Source organism: Mustelus asterias, chromosome 4, assembly GCF_964213995.1.
Source record: "Mustelus asterias chromosome 4, sMusAst1.hap1.1, whole genome shotgun sequence".
NCBI lineage: Eukaryota > Metazoa > Chordata > Chondrichthyes > Carcharhiniformes > Triakidae > Mustelus > Mustelus asterias.
In genome coordinates, this window is record NC_135804.1 from 106,465,162 (window position 1) to 106,485,563 (window position 20,402).

At 43.3% G+C, this 20,402-nt stretch overlaps 1 protein-coding gene across 4 annotated transcripts in view; it reads left to right on the forward strand.

Annotated features, from left to right (window-relative positions):
* Positions 1-20,402, forward strand: part of LOC144492916 (BCL-6 corepressor-like protein 1) — a 179,850-nt gene that overhangs the window by 114,617 nt on the left and 44,831 nt on the right. For all 4 annotated transcript variants that reach the window (XM_078211538.1, XM_078211541.1, XM_078211539.1 and 1 more), the window contains one exon: positions 19,945-20,098. In XM_078211538.1, the coding sequence (XP_078067664.1) occupies positions 19,945-20,098 (154 nt within the window). The remainder of the gene's footprint in view (positions 1-19,944; positions 20,099-20,402) is intronic.

The window sequence follows — 20,402 nt, forward strand, 5'->3', positions numbered from 1 at the left end:
AAGCTACTGCTGGAACAATAAAAAACATAAAAAATAAAGTTGAATCCAATGGCTTTCTTCCTCTTTTATATTTGTCCATAGGATTCTCCCTCGTGCAGATCCCACGTTTTCCCTCTCCTATTGGCTTAACCATCCACCCGCTGACATCTCCTTTTCCACCCTCGAGTATGAATGATACTTTGGTAGGGTTCACATTCTATTTCTTGATATTGAAGTAACTGGAGCATCAGGTGGCCGAGGTAGAATCCAAAATGTGCCCAACCATTCTAAATGAGTATTTGACTCAAAGCATTGGGTGGAACTCTCTATTTTTTTTGTCTAAGTGTGATGAAGCTCGGTTCTGGTGGCGCCGTTCCCACTGGTTGGAATGGTGTGAACTCACATGTTTGGAGCCCAAGTAACTATGCACGAGCGAGTATCTCTCTGAATCATCTGGTGGGTCGGGAGCTGATTCGTCCATCCACTGTCAGCTGGTGGGTTTGAAGGTGCCATATTCAAACGCCAATCCAACACATCTGTCTTGCTCTGTCCAGCCCACCTCTCCTCAGGAGACCGTCCACAATGTCTGGAAGCCAGAAGCAAAAGGCTTCCTCCTTTGAGAAGAAAACAACACCCCACCACAAATCCCTCAACGCCATGATTCGTGGAGTCTGGGTGCAGTGGCATGTCTTGTACCCATAGGATGGCTCCAGGAAACATCCAAAGTATCACCTCTTTGGTCTGGGATGTTGTTGCCCCAGAGGTCAGCGAGTCTGGCAACAGCACTCAAACATGAGCCATTGCAGGGAGTGGATGAATGATCACATCAGCCCTGCCAAGGTAAGTCCTCTCCACTTCCTCCATTATCAAACTCTCATCATGGCATCATGTACTCAAACAGCTACTCTCTTCACAGATCTCATACATCCATTAGTGGAGAACACATATCAACACTCATTCTGTCATGGACAGTTTCACATCACCATTATTCCATCTATCATGTTGTTCATGCTCTATCCTCTGGTCCTTTTGTGGAGGGCTCACCACACTTGGGCATGCACTCAAAATCTGCTCCATCCCCTCTGATCACATGCTTTCATCCAGGCCAAGCTGGCACATAGCAAGCAAGAATGAACCCAGACTGGGAGAAGGATAGCTGAGATACTGGCATTTACTAATTTTGAGGAGGCTGCAGCCAACCTTGCTGGAAAGAACAGGGATCGCTCCAATGGGAAAGGGGAACTTGAACTCTCCCAACAACATAGTACAGATCTCAGCTCCATCACTTCATCAGATCCTGGCCATCAAAGTGAGTTAAATGTATTCGTGATATAGCTTAAGCTGGTCCACTAAAACTATTGTTTATTTTTTTGTAGGACTAGCAGACCACAACCATCCAGACAGCTGGGCTGCAACTCAAGCCCCCGGAGCCAGCCTGAGGATGAGGAGGCTCATGAAGAATTGTCACAGCGCTCACCCACAACCTCCACCAGCACAGAGACACAAGCCTTGGTGGGATGTAGTTCTAGATTAGACTTGGGATCACTTACTGGAGAAACCGTACAGATATGCCGCTGCAGCAGTCGGAGGAGGCAGGGACAACCCAGGTATCTGGCACTCAGAGGGCTGCTGGAGACCAGCCATTTGCTCAGTCCCTGTCAGGTGATGAGCCTCTGGAAGCAGCTCCCAGCTCAATGGTGGAGATGCAACGAAACTCAGAGCAACTCAGGCAGAGGTTTGAGAGTCTCACAGCAGACTAGAGTGAATGATGGAGGAGTCCACCTGCATTCTGTCTTATGTTGTAGATCTGACATGCGAGTTCTATGAGGCCACTATGGAAAGACTGGCAAGAACCATGGAGACCTTGGTCCAGTAGGTTATGCCAAATTTGTGCTTGGCAGTCCGCCCCATGGCCACCTGGGCACCATCAGGATATAGGTGACATGGGGACAAGACACCTTGGCCTCCCTCCAGGTGCCGCAATTCCTGCATGAGTCAGACCAAAAGGATGAGCACCAGCCGAACACACTGAGGGTCCTCCATTCCAGACACTGAAGGGTTGTAACTACTCAGAGTCCTCTTTGCCTGCGCTTGTAACCACTCTAGCAACACAGGCTGCTGAAGGAGCTACCACCTCTGAGCAGGAGACCTCTTTCAGACCAAGGCCTCCGCCAGAAGTTATCTGCCAAGGTTATCACAGGCACCAGGACGTAGCAGTCAGCAAGCTGCCTGCACCTCTGCTGCGGAGGTCGGGGCTACACCAAGATGTAGTGGTAGGGTTAAGAAAAAAAGATGATGTCAATTCTGTTTCATGGGTGTGCTATCAGTAAATAAATTGCAGTTATTGAAACTTATTGGATGGTATACTGCATGTTCTGGTTACCTGAAGGCTTGTGATTTTGCACTTTGGAATCCTCTTATCTCCAGGTTTAACCATCCTACCACCCGTGGCAATATCTCATTATAAGACGAACATCCCTGATGTCAATCTCTGTGCAACTGGTCTCTTGGCACTTGTGTGTTATCCGGAAGATATGTTTAAATCTTTATTAGAAGTGTATAATGGAAAGGTTTTGAACCCTTATTCCTCAAGGGACAGCAATGGTTGCGGGCAGCTCATTAACAATGATACTGTTGCGACATTTGGGTCTCCTTTTTAGTGTCCGAACCCAAGACATACTTTAGATTGAGAGCCCTTAGCTGGTCTGCATCTCATTCTTGGCAGTGTTTTCATCATTAGATCAAGCCTTGTCTCAGATTGCTGTCATTCCTCAGTGGATATTAAGTTCACAGTGGCAGGTCACTGCTGACCAAAGGTAAGATCTTGTCTTAGTGAGTCATGAGCTCAGAACATCAAGTGTGAATGCAGGGCACATTCTCTCAGCGATGATTCAGCTGTCTTCTGAAATGACAGGGGATCGTAGAATCCCTACAGCACAGAAGGAGACCATTTGGCCCATCGAGTCGACACCGACTCTCTGACAGAGCATTGTACCCAGGCCCACCCCCCGCCTTATCCCCTCGCATTTACCCTGCTAATCCCCCTACACATCTTGGTACACTAAGAGGCAATTTAGCATGGCCAATCCACCCAACCTGCACATCTTTGGACTGTGGATGGGAGGAATCCAGAACACCTAGAAGAAACCCATGCATTAAATGGGGAGAACGTGCAAACTACACACACAGTCAATAAAGGCCAGAATCAAACCCAGGTTCCTGGGGCTTTCAGGCAGCAATGCTTACCACTGTACTGCCCTTCAGCACATATTAAGAAGCTTGAGGTTTGCTCTGTAAAGGAACATGTTGAGCTGTGATCATACCTCTTTTTGGCATGATTTTGAGGGTGGCGCCAGTGTTTAAGTGGGTAGTCCTTATCCTCCAGTAACTATCATTGTAGAAGTTCTGACTGCAAAATTGGAAGGTCTGATGAGATTCCGGTGAGCAGCTGTTTTGATGAGCATTCATGACATGCAAATGAAGTTCATGCCACCAGATCGTAAGAAAACTCAGCCACAATTAACCCGCCAAAGAAAGAATTGCAACATGATTTTCCACTGGTTGGTTTTAGGCTTTTATCGCTTTTATTATACTACATTTATCTTATGATGTTTTTACAATTCCACCCATTTGAAGTGACCTAGCAAAATCAGTATTTCATCAAGGATGATATAAAATGCTGTAATTATCCGGCCCTTCACATTGTAGTGACCTTGCTTGTTTGCATTATAATATATAATGCCTGCTCCATCATTTAGTATGATCATGGCTGATCCTCTATCTCAACTTCATACTTTAGCGCTCTCCCCGTATATACCCCTTGTCTAGAAATCTAGCTATTTCCTTATTAAATATATTCAGTGACTTGGGCTCCACTGCCTTCTGTGGTAGGTAATGCTACTGGTTCACCATTCTCTTTGAGTGAAGAATTTTTTCATTATCTCAGTCTTAAATGGCCTACTGCATATCCTGAGACTGTGACCCCTTGTTCTAAACATCCCCTCGCCAGAGGAAATATCATCCCGGCATCGAGTCTGTCCAGCCCTGTAAGAATTTTATGTTTCAATGAGATTCCTTCTCATTCTTGTAAACTCTAGTGAATACAGGCCTAGTTAACCTCTCCTCATAAGACAATCCAGCCATCCAAGGAATCAGTCTGGTGAACCATAACTGTGCTCCCTCTATGACAAGTATATCCTTTCTTAGGGAAGGCGAACAAACATGCACACAATACTCCAGGTGTGGTGTCAGCAAATCCGTCTGCCTCTGCAGCTGCAGCAAGACATCCTTGTTCTTATACACAAGTCTTGAGTTCAAGATGAATGCCAACATACCATTTGCCTTCTAAACTGCTTGCTGCATTGCATGCTTGCTATCATTAATTGGTGTACGAGGGCACCCAGATCTCTTCGTACGTCAACATTTCCCAATCTTTCATCATTTAAATAATACTCTGCCATTCTGCTCCCCCATTCAAACTGAATAACTTCACCTTTATCCACATTATACTGCATATCTGCCATGTATTTGCCCACTAAATTTGCCCGCTCTTTCTAAATTGCCTTGAAGCTTCTTCACATTCTCCTCACTGCCCACCTAATTTTGCGTTGTTAACAAACTTGGAAATATTACATTTAGTTCCCTCATCCAAATCATTGATGCATATTGTGAATAGCTGGGGTCCAAGCACTGATTCTTCCAGGACCCCACTAGTAACTGCCTGCCACTTTGAAAAAGATGAATTTATTCTTACTCTCTGTCCCTTGTCTGATAACCAATTCTCAATCCATGCCATATATTAACCCCAATCTCATGTGCTTTAATTTTGCACACTTACCTCTTATGTGGGACTTCATCAAAGGTTATCTGAAAATTCAAATACACCACATCCACTGGTTTTCTCTTATCTATTCTGCTAGTTACATCCTCAAATAACTCGAGTATGTTTGTCAAACATGATTTCCCTTGCACAAATCTATGTTGATTTTGTCTAATCCTGTTGATGTTTTCTAATTGTCCTGTTATCACATCCTTTATATTAGACTCTAGCATTTTCCCTACCACTTATATTAGGCTAACCGGTCTGTAATTCTCTGTTTTCTCCCTCCTTTTTTAAATAGTGGAGCTACATTTGCTACCCACCAGTCCACCGGGACTGTTCCAAAATATGCAGTTTGGGAAGATGACAACCAACGGATCCACGATTTCCATGGCCACTTCCTTTAGTACCCTGCGATATAAATTATCAGACCCTGAAGATTAATCGGCTTTCAGTCCCATTAATTTCCTCAGCATTTTTTTTATATGATACTAACTTATATGATAACTTATATGATACTCCTCAATTCCTCCTTCTCCCAAGCATTTCTGAGAAGTTATTTGTGTTTTCCTCTTTGAAGATAGAATCAAAGTAATTGTTTAATAGCTCTGTCATTTGCTTGTTCTCTGTTATAAATTCTCCTTTTTCGGACTGTAATGGAGCTCCATTTGTCATCACTAATCTTTTTACATACTTTTACAGTCCGCTTTTATGTTCCTTACAAGTTTACTCTCATACCCTGATTTTTCCCCTCTTAATTAATCTCTTGGTCCTCTGCTGAATTCTAAACTGCTCCCAGTCGTCAAGCTTGCTACTTTTCTAGCAACTTTGTGACTCTTCCTTGGATCTAATACTATCCTTAATTTCTTTTGTTAATCATGGTTGAGCCAATTTTCCTGTTGTGTTTTTGCACCAGGAAGGAATATATAACTGTTGTAATGGATACATTTGTTCCCTAAATCTTAGCCGTTACCTAACCACCATCATGCCTTTCCCCAGACTATCTCAGGCAACTCACGCCTCAGACCTTTGTATTTTCTTTTGTTTAGATTTAGGATCGGACTGTTTCATTTTCCATCCTAATGATGAATTCTATCATATTATGGTCACTTTCCTAAAGGATCCCACACAAGATTATTAACCCCTTTTTGCACAATACCAAATCTAGGATAACATGTTCCCTATTTGGTTCCTCAATGTACCGGTCTAAAAGAAACATCTCATACACACTCCAGGAATTCACTGTTTGGAGACCTATAGACAATTCCCACTAATTTTTTCCACCCTTTGTTACTTCTTAGCTCCACCCATACTGATACTGCCCCAGATTTTCTGAGCCAATAGCCTCTCACTATTGCACCACTGTCATCTTTAACTAAAAATGCTATCCATCTCCTTTTTCTTTTTGCCTGTTCTTCCTAAATATCAAGTCAGTTACCTGGGAGGTTCCCCCTCATTGATCCACTGGAGCAAGCTGAGAGGGGTGATTGAAAGCAGCAGTGCTGGTGAGAGATTAATTGAATTGTTTATTTATTTAATTAGTCAGCTAGTGTGTGTATTTTTTTGGCCTTTACTTTAACAGCAGTTTTTCAAGTTTAAAGTGAAAACTAGAAGTGGGCAGCAAAGGAGTCTGGGAAGTGTTTTTATTTTAACTTTAAAAGTCAGTTACCTGGGAGGTTCCCCCTCATTGATCCACTGGAGCAAGCTGAGAGGGGTGATTGAAAGCAGCAGTGCTGGTGAGAGATTAATTGAATTGTTTATTTATTTAATTAGTCAGCTAGTGTGTGTATTTCTTTGGCCTTTACTTTAACAGCAGTTTTTCAAGTTTAAAGTGAAAACTAGAAGTGGGCAGCAAAGGAGCCTGGGAAGGGTTTTTTAAGCGCGTGAAGTATAAAAGGTAGGCTGCAGTATACAGCGGGCAGCGTCGGGAGCGGGCAGCGTAGTGTGTGGGAAGCAGAGTGTGAGCTATAAGACTTTGGCTCACAGGGCTTAGGCTGAAAGGGCGAGTAGGGGTGAGTTGAATTCATTTTTGCACTTTCTACCTGGTACTGGCAAGGTATCTAGAGGGGATGGGTGTGCAGGCAGTGCAATGTTCCTCTTGCAGTATGTTTGAGGTGAGGGACGACGACAGTGTCCCTACTGATTACACCTGTGGGAAGTGCACCCATCTGCAGCTCCTCCAAAACCGTGTTAGGGAACTGGAGCTGGAGTTGGATGAACTTAGGATCATCAGGGACGCAGAGATGGCCATAGACACAAGCTTTAGGAATACAGTTACTCCGAGGATTGAAAACAGATGGGTGACGGTGAGAGGGGCTGGGAGGAAGCAGTCCGTGCAGGGATCCCCGGTGGTCGTTCCCCTTAGCAACAAGTATTCCGCTTTGGATACGGTTGAGGGGGATGACATACCAGTGGGGAGCCGCAGTGAGAGGATCTCCAGCACTGTGTCCGTCTCTGTGGCTCGGGAGGGAAAGGGGGAGAGCGGGAGGGCGATAGTTATTGGGGACTCGTTAGTTAGAGGGATAGATAGGAGGTTCTGTGGCAGCAAAAGAGACTCACGGATGGTATGTTGCCTACCGGATGCCAAGGTCCGTGATGTCTCAGACCGTGTTTTCCAGATTCTGAAGGGGGAGGGGAAACAGTCACAAGTCGTGGTGCACATTGGTACCAATGACATAGGTAAGAGAAGGGACGGGGATTTAAAGCAGGAATTTCTGGAGCTGGGCTGGAAGCTGAGAGCCAAGACGAAACATGTGGTCATCTCTGGTACGTTGCCGGTACCACGTGATAGCGAGTTGAGGAACAGGGAGAGAGTGCAGTTAAATATGTGGTTGCAGGGATGGTGTAGGAGGGAGGGTTTCAGATACGTGGATAATTGGAACACGTTCTGGGGAAGGTGGGACCTGTACAAACAGGACGGGGTGCACCTGAACCAGAGGGGCACCAATATCCTCGGAGGGAAATTTGTTACAGCTCTTCAGGGGGGTTTAAACTAATTTGTCAGGGGAGTGGGAAAGGGAGTTGTAGTCCAGAAGTCAGTGAGGGTGGTGAGGTATTGGGGAAGGTATCAGGGTCAAGGGTGGGTACTGGTAGACAGGAAGGTGGGTTGAAGTGTGTCTACTTCAATGCAAGGAGCATCCGGAACAAGGTAGATGAACTTGGGGCGTGGATTGGTACTTGGGACTACGATGTTGTGGCCATTACGGAGACGTGGGTAGAACAAGGACAGGAATGGTTGGTGGACGTTCCGGGGTATAGATGTTTCACTAAGTGTAGGGAAGCTGGTAAAAGAGGTGGAGGAGTGGCATTGTTAATCAAGGATAGTTTAACGGCTGCGGAAAGGCACTTCGTGGGGGATCTGCACACTGAGGTAATATGGGCTGAAGTTAGAAATAGGAAAGGAGCGGTCACATTGCTAGGAGTTTACTATAGGCCCCCAAATAGTAATAGAGATGTGGAGGAAGAAATTGCTAAGCAGATTATGGATATGTGTGGGGGTCACAGGGTAGTTGTCATGGGGGACTTTAACTTTCCAAATATTGATTGGAACCTTTGTAGGTCAAATAGTTTGGATGGGGCAGTTTTTGTGCAGTGTGTGCGGGAGGGTTTCCTGACACAATATGTGGATGGGCCGACTAGAGGTGAGGCCACATTGGATTTGGTACTGGGAAATGAACCGGGCCAAGTGTTAGATTTGGTTGTGGGAGAGCAATTTGGAGATAGTGACCACAATTCGGTGTCTTTTGTTATTGCAATGGAGAGGGATAGGGCCGTACGGCAGGGCAAGGTTTACAATTGGGGGAGGGGTAATTATGATGCGATTAGGCAAGAATTAGGGGGCATAAGTTGGGAACAGAAACTGTCAGAGAAAGGAACTAATGAAAAGTGGAACTTTTTCAAGGAACAAATACTGGATGTCCTTGATAGGTATGTTCCTGTCAGGCAGGGAGGAAATGGCCGAGTGAGGGAACCATGGTTCACGAAAGAGGTGGAATGTCTTGTGAAAAGGAAGAGGGAAGCTTATGTAGGGATGAGGAAACAAGGTTCAGATGGCTCGATTGAGGGTTACAAGTTAGCAAGGAATGAGCTGAAAAAGGGGCTTAGGAGAGCTAGGAGGGGACATGAGAAGTCCTTGGCGGGTCGGATCAAGGAAAACCCCAAGGCTTTTTACTCTTATGTGAGGAATAAAAGAATGACCAGGGTGAGGTTAGGGCCGGTCAAGGACAGTAGTGGGAACTTGTGTATGGAGGCAGTAGAGATAGGCGAGGTGATGAATGAATACTTTTCTTCAGTGTTCACCAAGGAGAGGGGCCATGTTTTTGAGGAAGAGAAGGTGTTACAGGCTAATAGGCTGGAGGAAATAGATGTTCGGAGGGAGGATGTCTTGGCAGTTTTGAATAAACTGAAGGTCGATAAGTCCCCTGGGCCTGATGAAATGTATCCTAGGATTCTGTGGGAGGCAAGGGATGAGATTGCAGAGCCTTTGGCGTTGATCTTTGGGTCCTCGCTGTCCACGGGGATGGTGCCAGAGGACTGGAGAATGGCGAATGTTGTTCCTCTGTTTAAGAAAGGGAATAGAAATGACCCTGGTAATTATAGACCGGTTAGTCTTACTTCGGTGGTTGGTAAATTGATGGAAAGGGTCCTTAGGGATGGGATTTACGACCATTTAGAAAGATGCGGATTAATCCGAGATAGTCAGCACAGATTCGTGAAGGGCAAGTCGTGCCTCACAAATTTGATAGAATTTTTTGAGGAGGTAACTAAGTGTGTTGATGAAGGTAGGGCAGTTGATGTCATATACATGGATTTTAGTAAGGCGTTTGATAAGGTCCCCCATGGTCGGCTTATGATGAAAGTGAGGAGGTGTGGGATAGAGGGAAAGTTGGCCGATTGGATAGGTAACTGGCTGTCTGACCGAAGACAGAGGGTGGTGGTCGATGGAAAATTTTCGGATTGGAGGCAGGTTGCTAGCGGTGTGCCGCAGGGATCAGTGCTTGGTCCTCTGCTCTTTGTGATTTTTATTAATGACTTAGAGGAGGGGGCTGAAGGGTGGATCAGTAAATTTGCAGATGACACCAAGATTGGTGGAGTAGTGGATGAGGTGGAGGGCTGTTGTAGGCTGCAAAGAGACATAGATAGGATGCAAAGCTGGGCTGAAAAATGGCAAATGGAGTTTAACCCTGATAAATGTGAGGTGATTCATTTTGGTAGGACAAATTTAAATGTGGATTACAGGGTCAAAGGTAGGGTTCTGAAGACTGTGGAGGAACAGAGAGATCTTGGGGTCCATATCCACAGATCTCTAAAGGTTGCCAGTCAAGTGGATAGAGCTGTGAAGAAGGCCTATAGTGTGTTAGCTTTTATTAACAGGGGGTTGGAGTTTAAGAGCCGTGGGGTTATGCTGCAACTGTACAGGACCTTGGTGAGACCACATTTGGAATATTGTGTGCAGTTCTGGTCACCTCACTATAAGAAGGATGTGGAAGCGCTGGAAAGAGTGCAGAGGAGATTTACCAGGATGCTGCCTGGTTTGGAGGGTAGGTCATATGAGGAAAGGTTGAGGGAGCTAGGGCTGTTCTCTCTGGAGCGGAGGAGGCTGAGGGGAGACTTAATAGAGGTGTATAAAATGATGAAGGGGATAGATAGAGTGAACGTTCAAAGACTATTTCCTCGGGTGGATGGAGCTATTACAAGGGGGCATAACTATAGGGTTCGTGGTGGGAGATACAGGACGGATATCAGAGGTAGGTTCTTTACGCAGAGAGTGGTTGGGGTGTGGAATGGACTGCCTGCAGTGATAGTGGAGTCAGACACTTTAGGAACATTTAAGCGGTTATTGGATAGGCACATGGAGCACACCAGGATGATAGGGAGTGGGATAGCTTGATCTTGGTTTCAGATAAAGCTCGGCACAACATCGTGGGCCGAAGGGCCTGTTCTGTGCTGTACTGTTCTATGTCTATGTTCTATCAAATACCCTTGGATATTCAGTTACCAGCCTTGATCACCCTGCAGCCATATCTCTGTAGTCGCAATCATATCATACCATTTACATCTATTTGCACTGTCAATTCACTGCTTTATTGAAATGCTCCATGCATTCAAATACAGTGCCTTTAGACTTCTCTTTTTAACATTTTCCACTTTCTTTATTCTATGGCCTAATTGCTGCTAACCCTTATCGGCCTCCCCCACTTCTGCTTTCTACTTTTCTGTGTTTTGTTTCTATCTTAGTTTCCCTCTCTTGTGTCTCCCCACTCAGTTTCCATCCTCTTGCCGTTGTAGTTTAAACCCTCCTCCGCAGTACTAGGGAATACCCCAGTGAAGAAATTGGTCCCAGTCCTGGTGGAGTGCAACCCCTCCATCACAAAAGATTTTTGGACCTTTTTGTCTTCAGCCATTTATTACTGAATAATGTGAGAAAGCAAGGTTGAACTACTCTCAGACAGCATATCGAGAAATGAAATGCACTGAATTTTTCAATTTTAATTAAAAGCATAGGATTAAGGTCGAAGCTGAAATATTGTAAATACAAAAATTAAACGTTTGAATTTTTTATCATTGAAAAAGATTTACATTCGATAAATCTAAATTGAATTTTCCAGGAAGAGTAAGGCTATTCAGCAGTAATTATGAAGTTAGTACACCAGCACATTGATTTTAAAGTTCTCATACTTGTTTTCAATTCTCTCTCTGACCTCACCCCTCCCAACTCTATAGTCTTCTGCAGCTTATAACTCTCAGGATATCTACATTCATTTAATTCAGCCCTCATGTGCACCCCACTTTCAATTACCTCACCATCGGTGGCTTTGCTTCAACTGTAAGTACCCTAAACCTTGGTATTCCCTCTCCAAACCTCTCTGCTTCTCTAGCTCATTGTCTTCCTTTAAGAGACTCCTTAAAACCTACAAACCTTCAGTCATCTGAGGCCATATCCTTTTGTGCTTGTCCAATGAAACGTCCTGGAATGTTTTATTGTGTTAAAGGTTCTATATAAATACAAATCATTATACCTCATTCAACAAGATGCTACTTATACAAAGCTTCTTTTATAATGAGACTGATGGTGTCCAAGTCAATGATTGCTTATTCATTTCTGTAAAGGAGACTTCAACTGTGCACACTAAGTATAGAATCAGTGACAACAACTTCTGGATTTCTGTATTTAACTACAAATGTGCAGACTGCAGACATAGAACAGTACAGCACAGAACAGGCCCTTTGGCCCACGATGTTGTGCTGAGCTTTATCTGAAACCAAGATCAAGCTATCCCACTCCCTATCATCCTGGTGTGCTCCATGTGCCTATCCAATAACCGCTTAAATGTTCCTAAAGTGTCTGACTCCACTATCACTGCAGGCAGTCCATTCCACACCCCAACCACTCTGAGTAAAGAGCCTACCTCGGAGATCCTTCCTATATCTCCCACCATGAACCCTATAGTTATGCCCCCTTGTAATAGCTCCATCCACCCGAGAAAATAGTCTTTGAACGTTCACTCTATCTATCCCCTTCATCATTTTATAAACCTCTATTAAGTCTCCCCTCAACCTCCTCCACTCCAGAGAGAACAGCCCTAGCTCCCTCAACCTTTCCTCATAAGACCTACCCTGCAAACCAGGCAGCATCCTGGTAAATCTCCTTTGCAGTCTTTTTCCAGCGCTTCCACATCCTTCCTACAGTGAGGTGACCAGAACTGCACACAATACTCCAAATGTGGTCTCACCAAGGTCCTGTACAGTTGCAGCATAACCCCATGGCTCTTAAACTCCAACCCCCTGTTAATAAAAGCTAACACACTATAGGCCTTCTTCACAGCTCTATCCATTTGAGTGGCAACCTTCAGAGATCTGTGGATATGGACCCCAAGATCTCTCTGTTCCTCCACAATCTTCAGAACCCTACCTTTGACCCTGTAATCCACATTTAAATTTGTCCTACCAAAATGAATCACCTCACATTTATCAGCGTTACCTCCATTTGCCATTTTTCAGCCCAGCTTTGCATCCTATCTATGTCTCTTTGCAGTCTACAACAGCCCTCCACCTCATCCACGACTCCACCAATCTTGATGTCATCAGCAAATTTACTGATCCACCCTTCAGCCCCCTCCTCTAGACGTTGTCAGTTTCAGAAGATGAATGCTGACCGTCATTATTATTGCAATATCTGGTCCTAAAATGAGTAAAATAACATACAATGGTAGTGTGCAAGAAATGAAACAAATACTTAGAAGAACATAAGTATGTGCAGGAACCTGTTCCACCATGCAATAAGATCATGACTTATCAGACCTTGGCTCCACTTTCTAACCTGTTGCCCATAGCCTTGACTCCCTGAGCTTAAAAATCAGGACCTAATTCAGCCTTGGAAAAAATCTGTATATATACTGCTTGCCTGTAAGTTCAAAGTTGAACAGTCGTCAAATTCTTCATTCAGCTACTCTGAGTTTGGACATATGTTACCCTGGCACAAAATATAAAAGCAAAACAAGTGTTGGATTTCAGTAAAACATAATGATGGTGGACATGTGGACTTTTCATATTATGCTGACTTGAAATATGTAAAACACCGAGCAGTTGCATTAGCTGACTTTGTGCATCCAAACTTGGCTTGTGTGGAGAGAGCATTTTGAACTCTACTACAGAAGGATGAGATACATTGCAGTTCAGTTACTGGTGATAATGTTGGCAGTAATTTAAGATGATGAAGTGCAAGAAGCACATAACGCAGTGTTAAAAAACATTAATTTCAGTAGTTTCTTTTACTACAGCTTGTATCAGTGGGCGAAATGAATCGAGTGACAGCATTGATCACAATACAGTGAAATCTGTTAGGATTGGCCAGATTTGATTTATAAAATGAAATTTGAATACTTAAATATTCAAAATTAGGTGGTGAAAATACAGCTATGTCATAACTAAGTGTCTCCACATCAAATCTATGTAATAAGAATTGATACACAGGATGGGACTTTGACGTTGACAAAATGGTATGATCTTTTAGTTAAGAAATGTTGTACCTCCCTTTTTCATAAAAAAATAACTTTTCTATCCATGATGAGAAATAGCTCAGAACAGTACTCCTTTCAATGAATTAATGTCATGTGTCAGGGTTTTCTGAACTTTTCCAGGCACGGAACTCTTTTGACCTCCCAAGAGTGCTGATGGAATGCTAAGAAACATTCTTATGTTAAAGAGTTAAACAATGACAAATACGATTGTTTTTGTGCAATAGGTACAAAAACAAAATTATAAAAGTATTTTCTATTTCTTATATGCATACATTTATCATAATTAAAATTCTATTTTTCAACAAAATACTTAAGACGTACCTTTTTGTCATTTTTAATGGGCGGAGTGATGCTGCTCACAAAATCGTTTAATATTAGAAGTGCTGCTGGAGAGTTAGATTCTCATTTCATACGCACTGTCTCCGATATACAAATATGCTTTTTCTCTCAGACTCTCGTACAGAACCACTCTTTCTCACACACACATGCACACATAACCAGACCCCTCTCTCACGCACACAAACACCTCTCACCACTGGAGTTCAGAAGAGTAAGAGGCAACTTGAAAACAAATAAAATCCTGAGGCATCTTGAGAGTGTGGATGTGGAGAGGATATTTCTTCTTGTGATAGAGTCTAGAACTAGGGGTCATTGATTAAAAATAAGGGGTAGCCCATTTAAAACGGAGATGAAGTGAAGATTTTCTTCTGAGGGTCGTTAGTCTTTGGAACTCTCTTCCTGAAAAGGCGGTGGAAGCAGAGTCTTTGAATATTCTTAAGGCAGAATTGGATAGATTCTTGGTTAGCAAGGAGTGATAGGTTATCAGGGATAGATGGGATGCAAATTTGATGTGACTATCAGATCAGCAATTATCTTATTAAATTATCAAGGGGTTGATTGGCCTACCCCTGCTCATTGTCCACATATTTTCTCTCACACACAGTCATCTCTCTCACACACACACCTCTCTCTCTTTCACTTACACGCACTCACTCTCATATACGCACATACTCACACACTGTCATACACACATTCATACACTTTCTCGCAGGCTCAAGCTCACTTCTCTCACACTCGCACTAAATTTCTCTCTTTCACACTCGCCTCTTTCTCACTCCATGACCACTTCCTCCCTCTTTCCAAGGCGCAGCACCTCTCACACTATGGCTGCTGCACCTCTCACCCTATGGCTGCTGCCGCTCTCATTCCATTGCCTCTTCCTCCTTTGTTCCTAGTCCGCTGCCTCTCTCGTTCCGTGACCACTCCCCCCCCCCCCCCCCCCCCCCCCCCCCCCGACTCACAATGCTTTCCCTCCATCCCATGGCCGCTTCTCCTCCTGCCCAATTGCCTGTTTCTCCTCCCGCCCCATTGCCTGTTTCTCCTCCCGCCCCATGGCTGCTGCTTATCCCACTCTACCATCCACTCTCTTCTTTGCTCCCACCCTAGCATGGAACTTTGAGGACTTATTTTCCTACAGTTCCAAGTTTGTCCAATCAGAGAATGGCTTCTCACTAGCGAGCCTATCAGCTGCCAATGCAGGAAGAAACCAGCCTCTTGTTGCACTAGCAGCTTCATCAGCCTGGTCTACCCCTGGATGTAGTCAACATAACCCACTTTGAGAAACCCTGTCACGTGATTGGGTGATTGGCTTTTATATTATGCATATGTAAAAATCATAGAATCCCTACAGTGCAGAAGCAGACTATCTGGTCCATTGAGTCTGGACTGACTCTCCAAAGAGCATCTTATCCAGGCCCACACTTTATCCCCATAACCCTTGTTATGGTTCAGGTCAAAAACTCTAAAGTGTTCTGTGGAGCCTGCCTGGATCATAAGTTTTGCATCTTGAACTTAGCTAGGATAAGCATGAGATGAATCACTTCAGGTATGATTCAAGTGACCCATTTGGGAGATTTTATCAAAGTTTATCTAAAAATATAGTTTACATGTATAGTAAAATTTGCATGAACTTTTATCAATTACAAACAATCATGATAATGTATAACCCTTAACAAATATATCTAATGTGTTCGAATCAAAACCAAAACCTTCCATAGACAAAACCATTTAAACAAGTTCAACACAGCAAAGACTAATGCTCATGTGATACTGGAAATTGAATCCTTTGGTTGAAGTCTGCAGTCCTTTGGATTCACTCAGAACAAGTTGAAGACAAAACAGCTTCTCAGAACCCCAGGGAGAAACTCTCTGGTCAAGCTACCAACTGCAGAATCTTTACTGCAGGAAGGTAAGACCTTTCTGTCAGATAACCAGCAGAATTTTCAAAACAACAGGAAGAGAGGGAACACTTATTTTTAGCTTGCCATCCCTTCTAAAACTAAACTATCTCAGAACTGAAAATGAAAGAACTCCTTGTCACGTCACCTGCCAAACAGTTTTTTTTTCCCTTCCTAACAATGTAAGGCCATAAAACCAATCCCAGAGTAAACATAAACAACCCCCATTTAAACCACGTAAGTAGCAATAAAATGACTCATCATAGTCAACTCGGCAACATAATGACATCAGCTAAGGCTGTGATCTGAGAAACACTGACTGTGTGAGCTGCAGAGATCATGATTTTCATTAAAAAATCTTTCTTAAAGGTATACCAGCGTCACACCCTGCATATTTACTATGGCTAATCTACATAACCTACAGATCTTTGGACACTGAAGGGCAACTTAGCATAGCCAGTCCACCTAACCTGCACATCTTTGAACTGAGGAAACCAGAGGAGAACATGCAACTCCACCCAGACAAGTTACCCAAGGCTGGAATCTAACCTGACACTGTAAGGCAACAGAGCTTACCACTTAGAACATAGAACATAGAAACCCTACAGTGCAGAAGGAGGCCATTCGGCCCATCGAGTCTGCACCGACCACAATCCCACCCAGGCCCTACCCCCACATATTTACCCGCTAATCCCTCTAACTACACATCTCGGGGACAATTTTTAACCTGGCCAATCAACCTAACCCGCACATCTTTGGACTGTGGGAGGAAACCGGAGCACCTGGAGGAAACCCACGCAGACACGAGGAGAATGTGCAAACTCCACACAGACAGTGACCCGAGCCGGGAATCGAACCCAGGACCCTGGAGCTGTGAAGCAGCAGTGCTAACCACTGTGCTTCCGTGCCGCCCAGCCACTTAAGATCTCACCTAGCCCTTCTACTTACCTTTCTGTTGTGCTTGTCAGTAGTAAAACTTTTTTAACTTCCACATCAAAATAAATTGCTGTTATATTCATTTTTTTTTCTCTGTCCTTCATCAAGTATGCACAGTATTCCAAATCATGTTGCAATCCAATTACATAACTAATGTATAAGAGGCTTGGTGGTAGTACTGTTGGCTAAACACTGAATTCAAATCCAGATTAGATAAATTTCGCTATCTGTCTGCCTTAAGAGTGCGGGGTGAAGTGATTTATTAATCCAGGCATGCAGTAAAAAAAACTGCCCCAAAATGTGGCACTAAATTTGCAACCTTGTTCTGAGAAGGCAGAGCTTGGCTGGTCTACAAAATAGGAAATGAATGACATGGTATACTGCAGCACGATGTTAGTGCTGAGCATATTGTTGGGTAGAGTTTATGGAGCTTCCTTACCTGGTATGGGAGTGCTTGATGCTGATTGTGCTTGAAATGGAAAGTTCCATTACTCAGCACTAATATGCTGTATCTTGGTTAAGTTTAGCATAAACCAATATAGGATGTAAAGGCTTAATGTTCTTTAAAACTGAGTCGTAAAAATGTAATTTCCTGATTCCATCTCAGCATACTCACTAGATAGGGGACTGTAAAAATTGCTGGGCCAATTCCGGTCAGCTGAAATTGCAAAAGATGTTGGTGTGGATTTTCCCCTGTTTTCGGGGGAGCAGGAATGGCGGAGGGGATGGAGAATAGTGCAGCAGGCCCAAAATGGCTTTTACGCCATTGGGGTTACCCCGATCGATTGTCCCATCCTCTGCCAATGATGTAATGAGAATTTTGACTTTAAAATTTGGGATCCCATTTTGCATCAATTTAAATATCATTATCAAGGGGCAGGGAATTCTGTGATGTTGGGGGTGTCACCATTTGTTTTACATCAGGACATCTTTGTCCTCCCCCACCAGTGTGACATCGTGGTACCTGCCTCTTCACATTTTTTGGCAAAGAGCTTGAAAAGATGGTGGTAAAACGCAGCAATGCCTCTGGAGGGCTACCCTCCACTCTTTTCTCTTTCTCCTCTCTCTCTCTCTCTATCTCTCTCTCTCTCTTCCCCCCCCCCCCCCCCCCCCCCTCTCTCTCTCTCTCTCTCTCCCCCCCCCCCTCCGGGGATGTCACTTTGCCAAAATATGGCAAAATTCCATCCAATGTTTTAATCAATATAAGTTCTCAGATTTTGATATTGGTCTTAGATTTTGATGAAATGTTAATACCACCGGTAGCCCATCTATTTTAATTTGATCACTTCCAGTATTAACATAATCAGAAAATAAAGACTCTGTTATCTACTGCCTCCTTGGGAAAATGAAAGAAGCTGAACTTAATTAATATTTTATCTTTATTAAGGCACAAATGGTGCTTCCATGCTCACATTCATATAAATGCTTCCTCTGCTCATGTGGCTTCCTCCCCACCCCCCCCCCCCCCCCCCCCCCCAACTTTCAAATCTATCATCATCAAGTCACTCCTCAAAACAAATGACCTTGACTCTTGCCAAAATTTAATCCACCTTTCCACAATCTCCTATTTGAATCTCCCCAGTCAGGTTTTTACCATACAACAGTACAGTGTTGACCATTATTAAAGTCACACATTACATCATTTGTGACTGGTGCACTATCTCTCCTTGTCCTTCTCGATCTTTCTGCAAACTTTGACTCGGCTGACCACAACATTCCACTGCAGCGCCTTTTCATTGTTCAACTGAATATAACTGTTCATACATCCTTTCCTATCATGTTGTAGCCAGAGGATTTCCTACAATGGCTTTTCTCGTTATCGCCATACTATCATTTATGGAATCCCTCAAGAGTTTGTCCTTGGTCCCTTCCCATTTCTTATCTAAAACTTGCTTCTTTAAGCTTTTAGTCACCCATCCTAATATCTCTTTCTATGGCTTGTCATGAAGCTTGATCTTATTTTTTAGCAAAGCAATTTAGACATTTTCCAATATTAATGGCATATGATGTTCTCTATTGATGTGATTAAGCATAGGGTGCAATTGTAATCACCATCCTGCCTTTCCCTCATGAGGATGAGTGGTGATTAAGTAATTAGACATGTGGTTGAAAATAGTCTGTGGTGGATTGTAGCTTTCCTGAGGATGACAGTTTGCAGATTTCAACTGTTGAGTGCCAGCTTGGCTTTGTTGATATAAATCTCGCATTGGTTCACATTCATTCCAGAACTAAAGTACATAATTGAGACTGACAATTTGATGCGGTACTGAAAACTACTGGATTTTTGGAAGTGCTGTCATTTGGGTAAGGTAATAAACCCTAATTGTTTAGATACACACAGAAGAGCCATTGCACCATTTGAAAGCAGGTTCTTCTGGCTATCATTTTTCCCTCAACCAACATTAAGACAAATTAGCTGCTAGAATTGCTAACTTAACAATAAAGACTGCACGTCAGAAAATTCAGTGGATTTGAAGTGTTTTTTTGTGGTATCTTTAATACATAATAAACTGCAGTTTTTTCTTTCTAACCACCCTTTCCTTTTTATTTATATGGTAAACCCAACCTTTGATTGAGATATTTTTGCCAGTGTCATCATGGAACTAGGAAGAAAAGGAAGGGGAAATAGGAGGATATGGGGCGACGTGCTTCATGGTTGATCAATACCGGTACTGTGAGACAGTGCTGCACTTCCTCTATGTTGCTGTTGATAGCTGAACCACTTCAAGAACTGCAATCTTCGATGTGACGATAAATCGGGAAAGCTGCCACCTTAGCCAAGTTCTTTGTGTTCTGAGTTGTTAATGCATCACTGTTTAGTTTTGGGGGGAATAAATGCAGAAATAAATTTCAAGTAATAACAAAAATAAACTGAAATCATTGATTTGCCTGATACTTGAAAATAATCATTCTGTACAAAATAAACTTGACCTCAGTTGAATGTAAATTGCAGGGATCCAAAAGACGGTCAAGCAGTCTCGAAGTGAGTCGGAGAGATAGTGAAGAAGATGTCTGTTCATCCAAAGGACTTGATGGAGAAAGAACAAGCAAACGGCTGAGGACACCAAAGACTGAATTCCCTTCTAGAACAGTAATACAAGAAAAAGGTGGGACTGCTCTGTAGTATTATACTAATTACGTGCCCTTTTGTGCAGAGAGGGGTGCAGATTTAATAAATGTATATAGGCCAGATCTGGTGGATCATTTAAAGCTATGTTGACCTCGGGCAAAAATTTACCAGTCTTGAGGCATGTGTGACCATAGTGATTCTTTTGTTTGGGAGACATTTGTGTATATGAACAAGAGAGCAGAATGTTAGAAGTCTGAGCCATTTGATTACTTATCAAATAAACATGATATGGTGATCATTTGAATTTGAGTGAATTTGCAGTTTGTTTGCTGCATGGACTG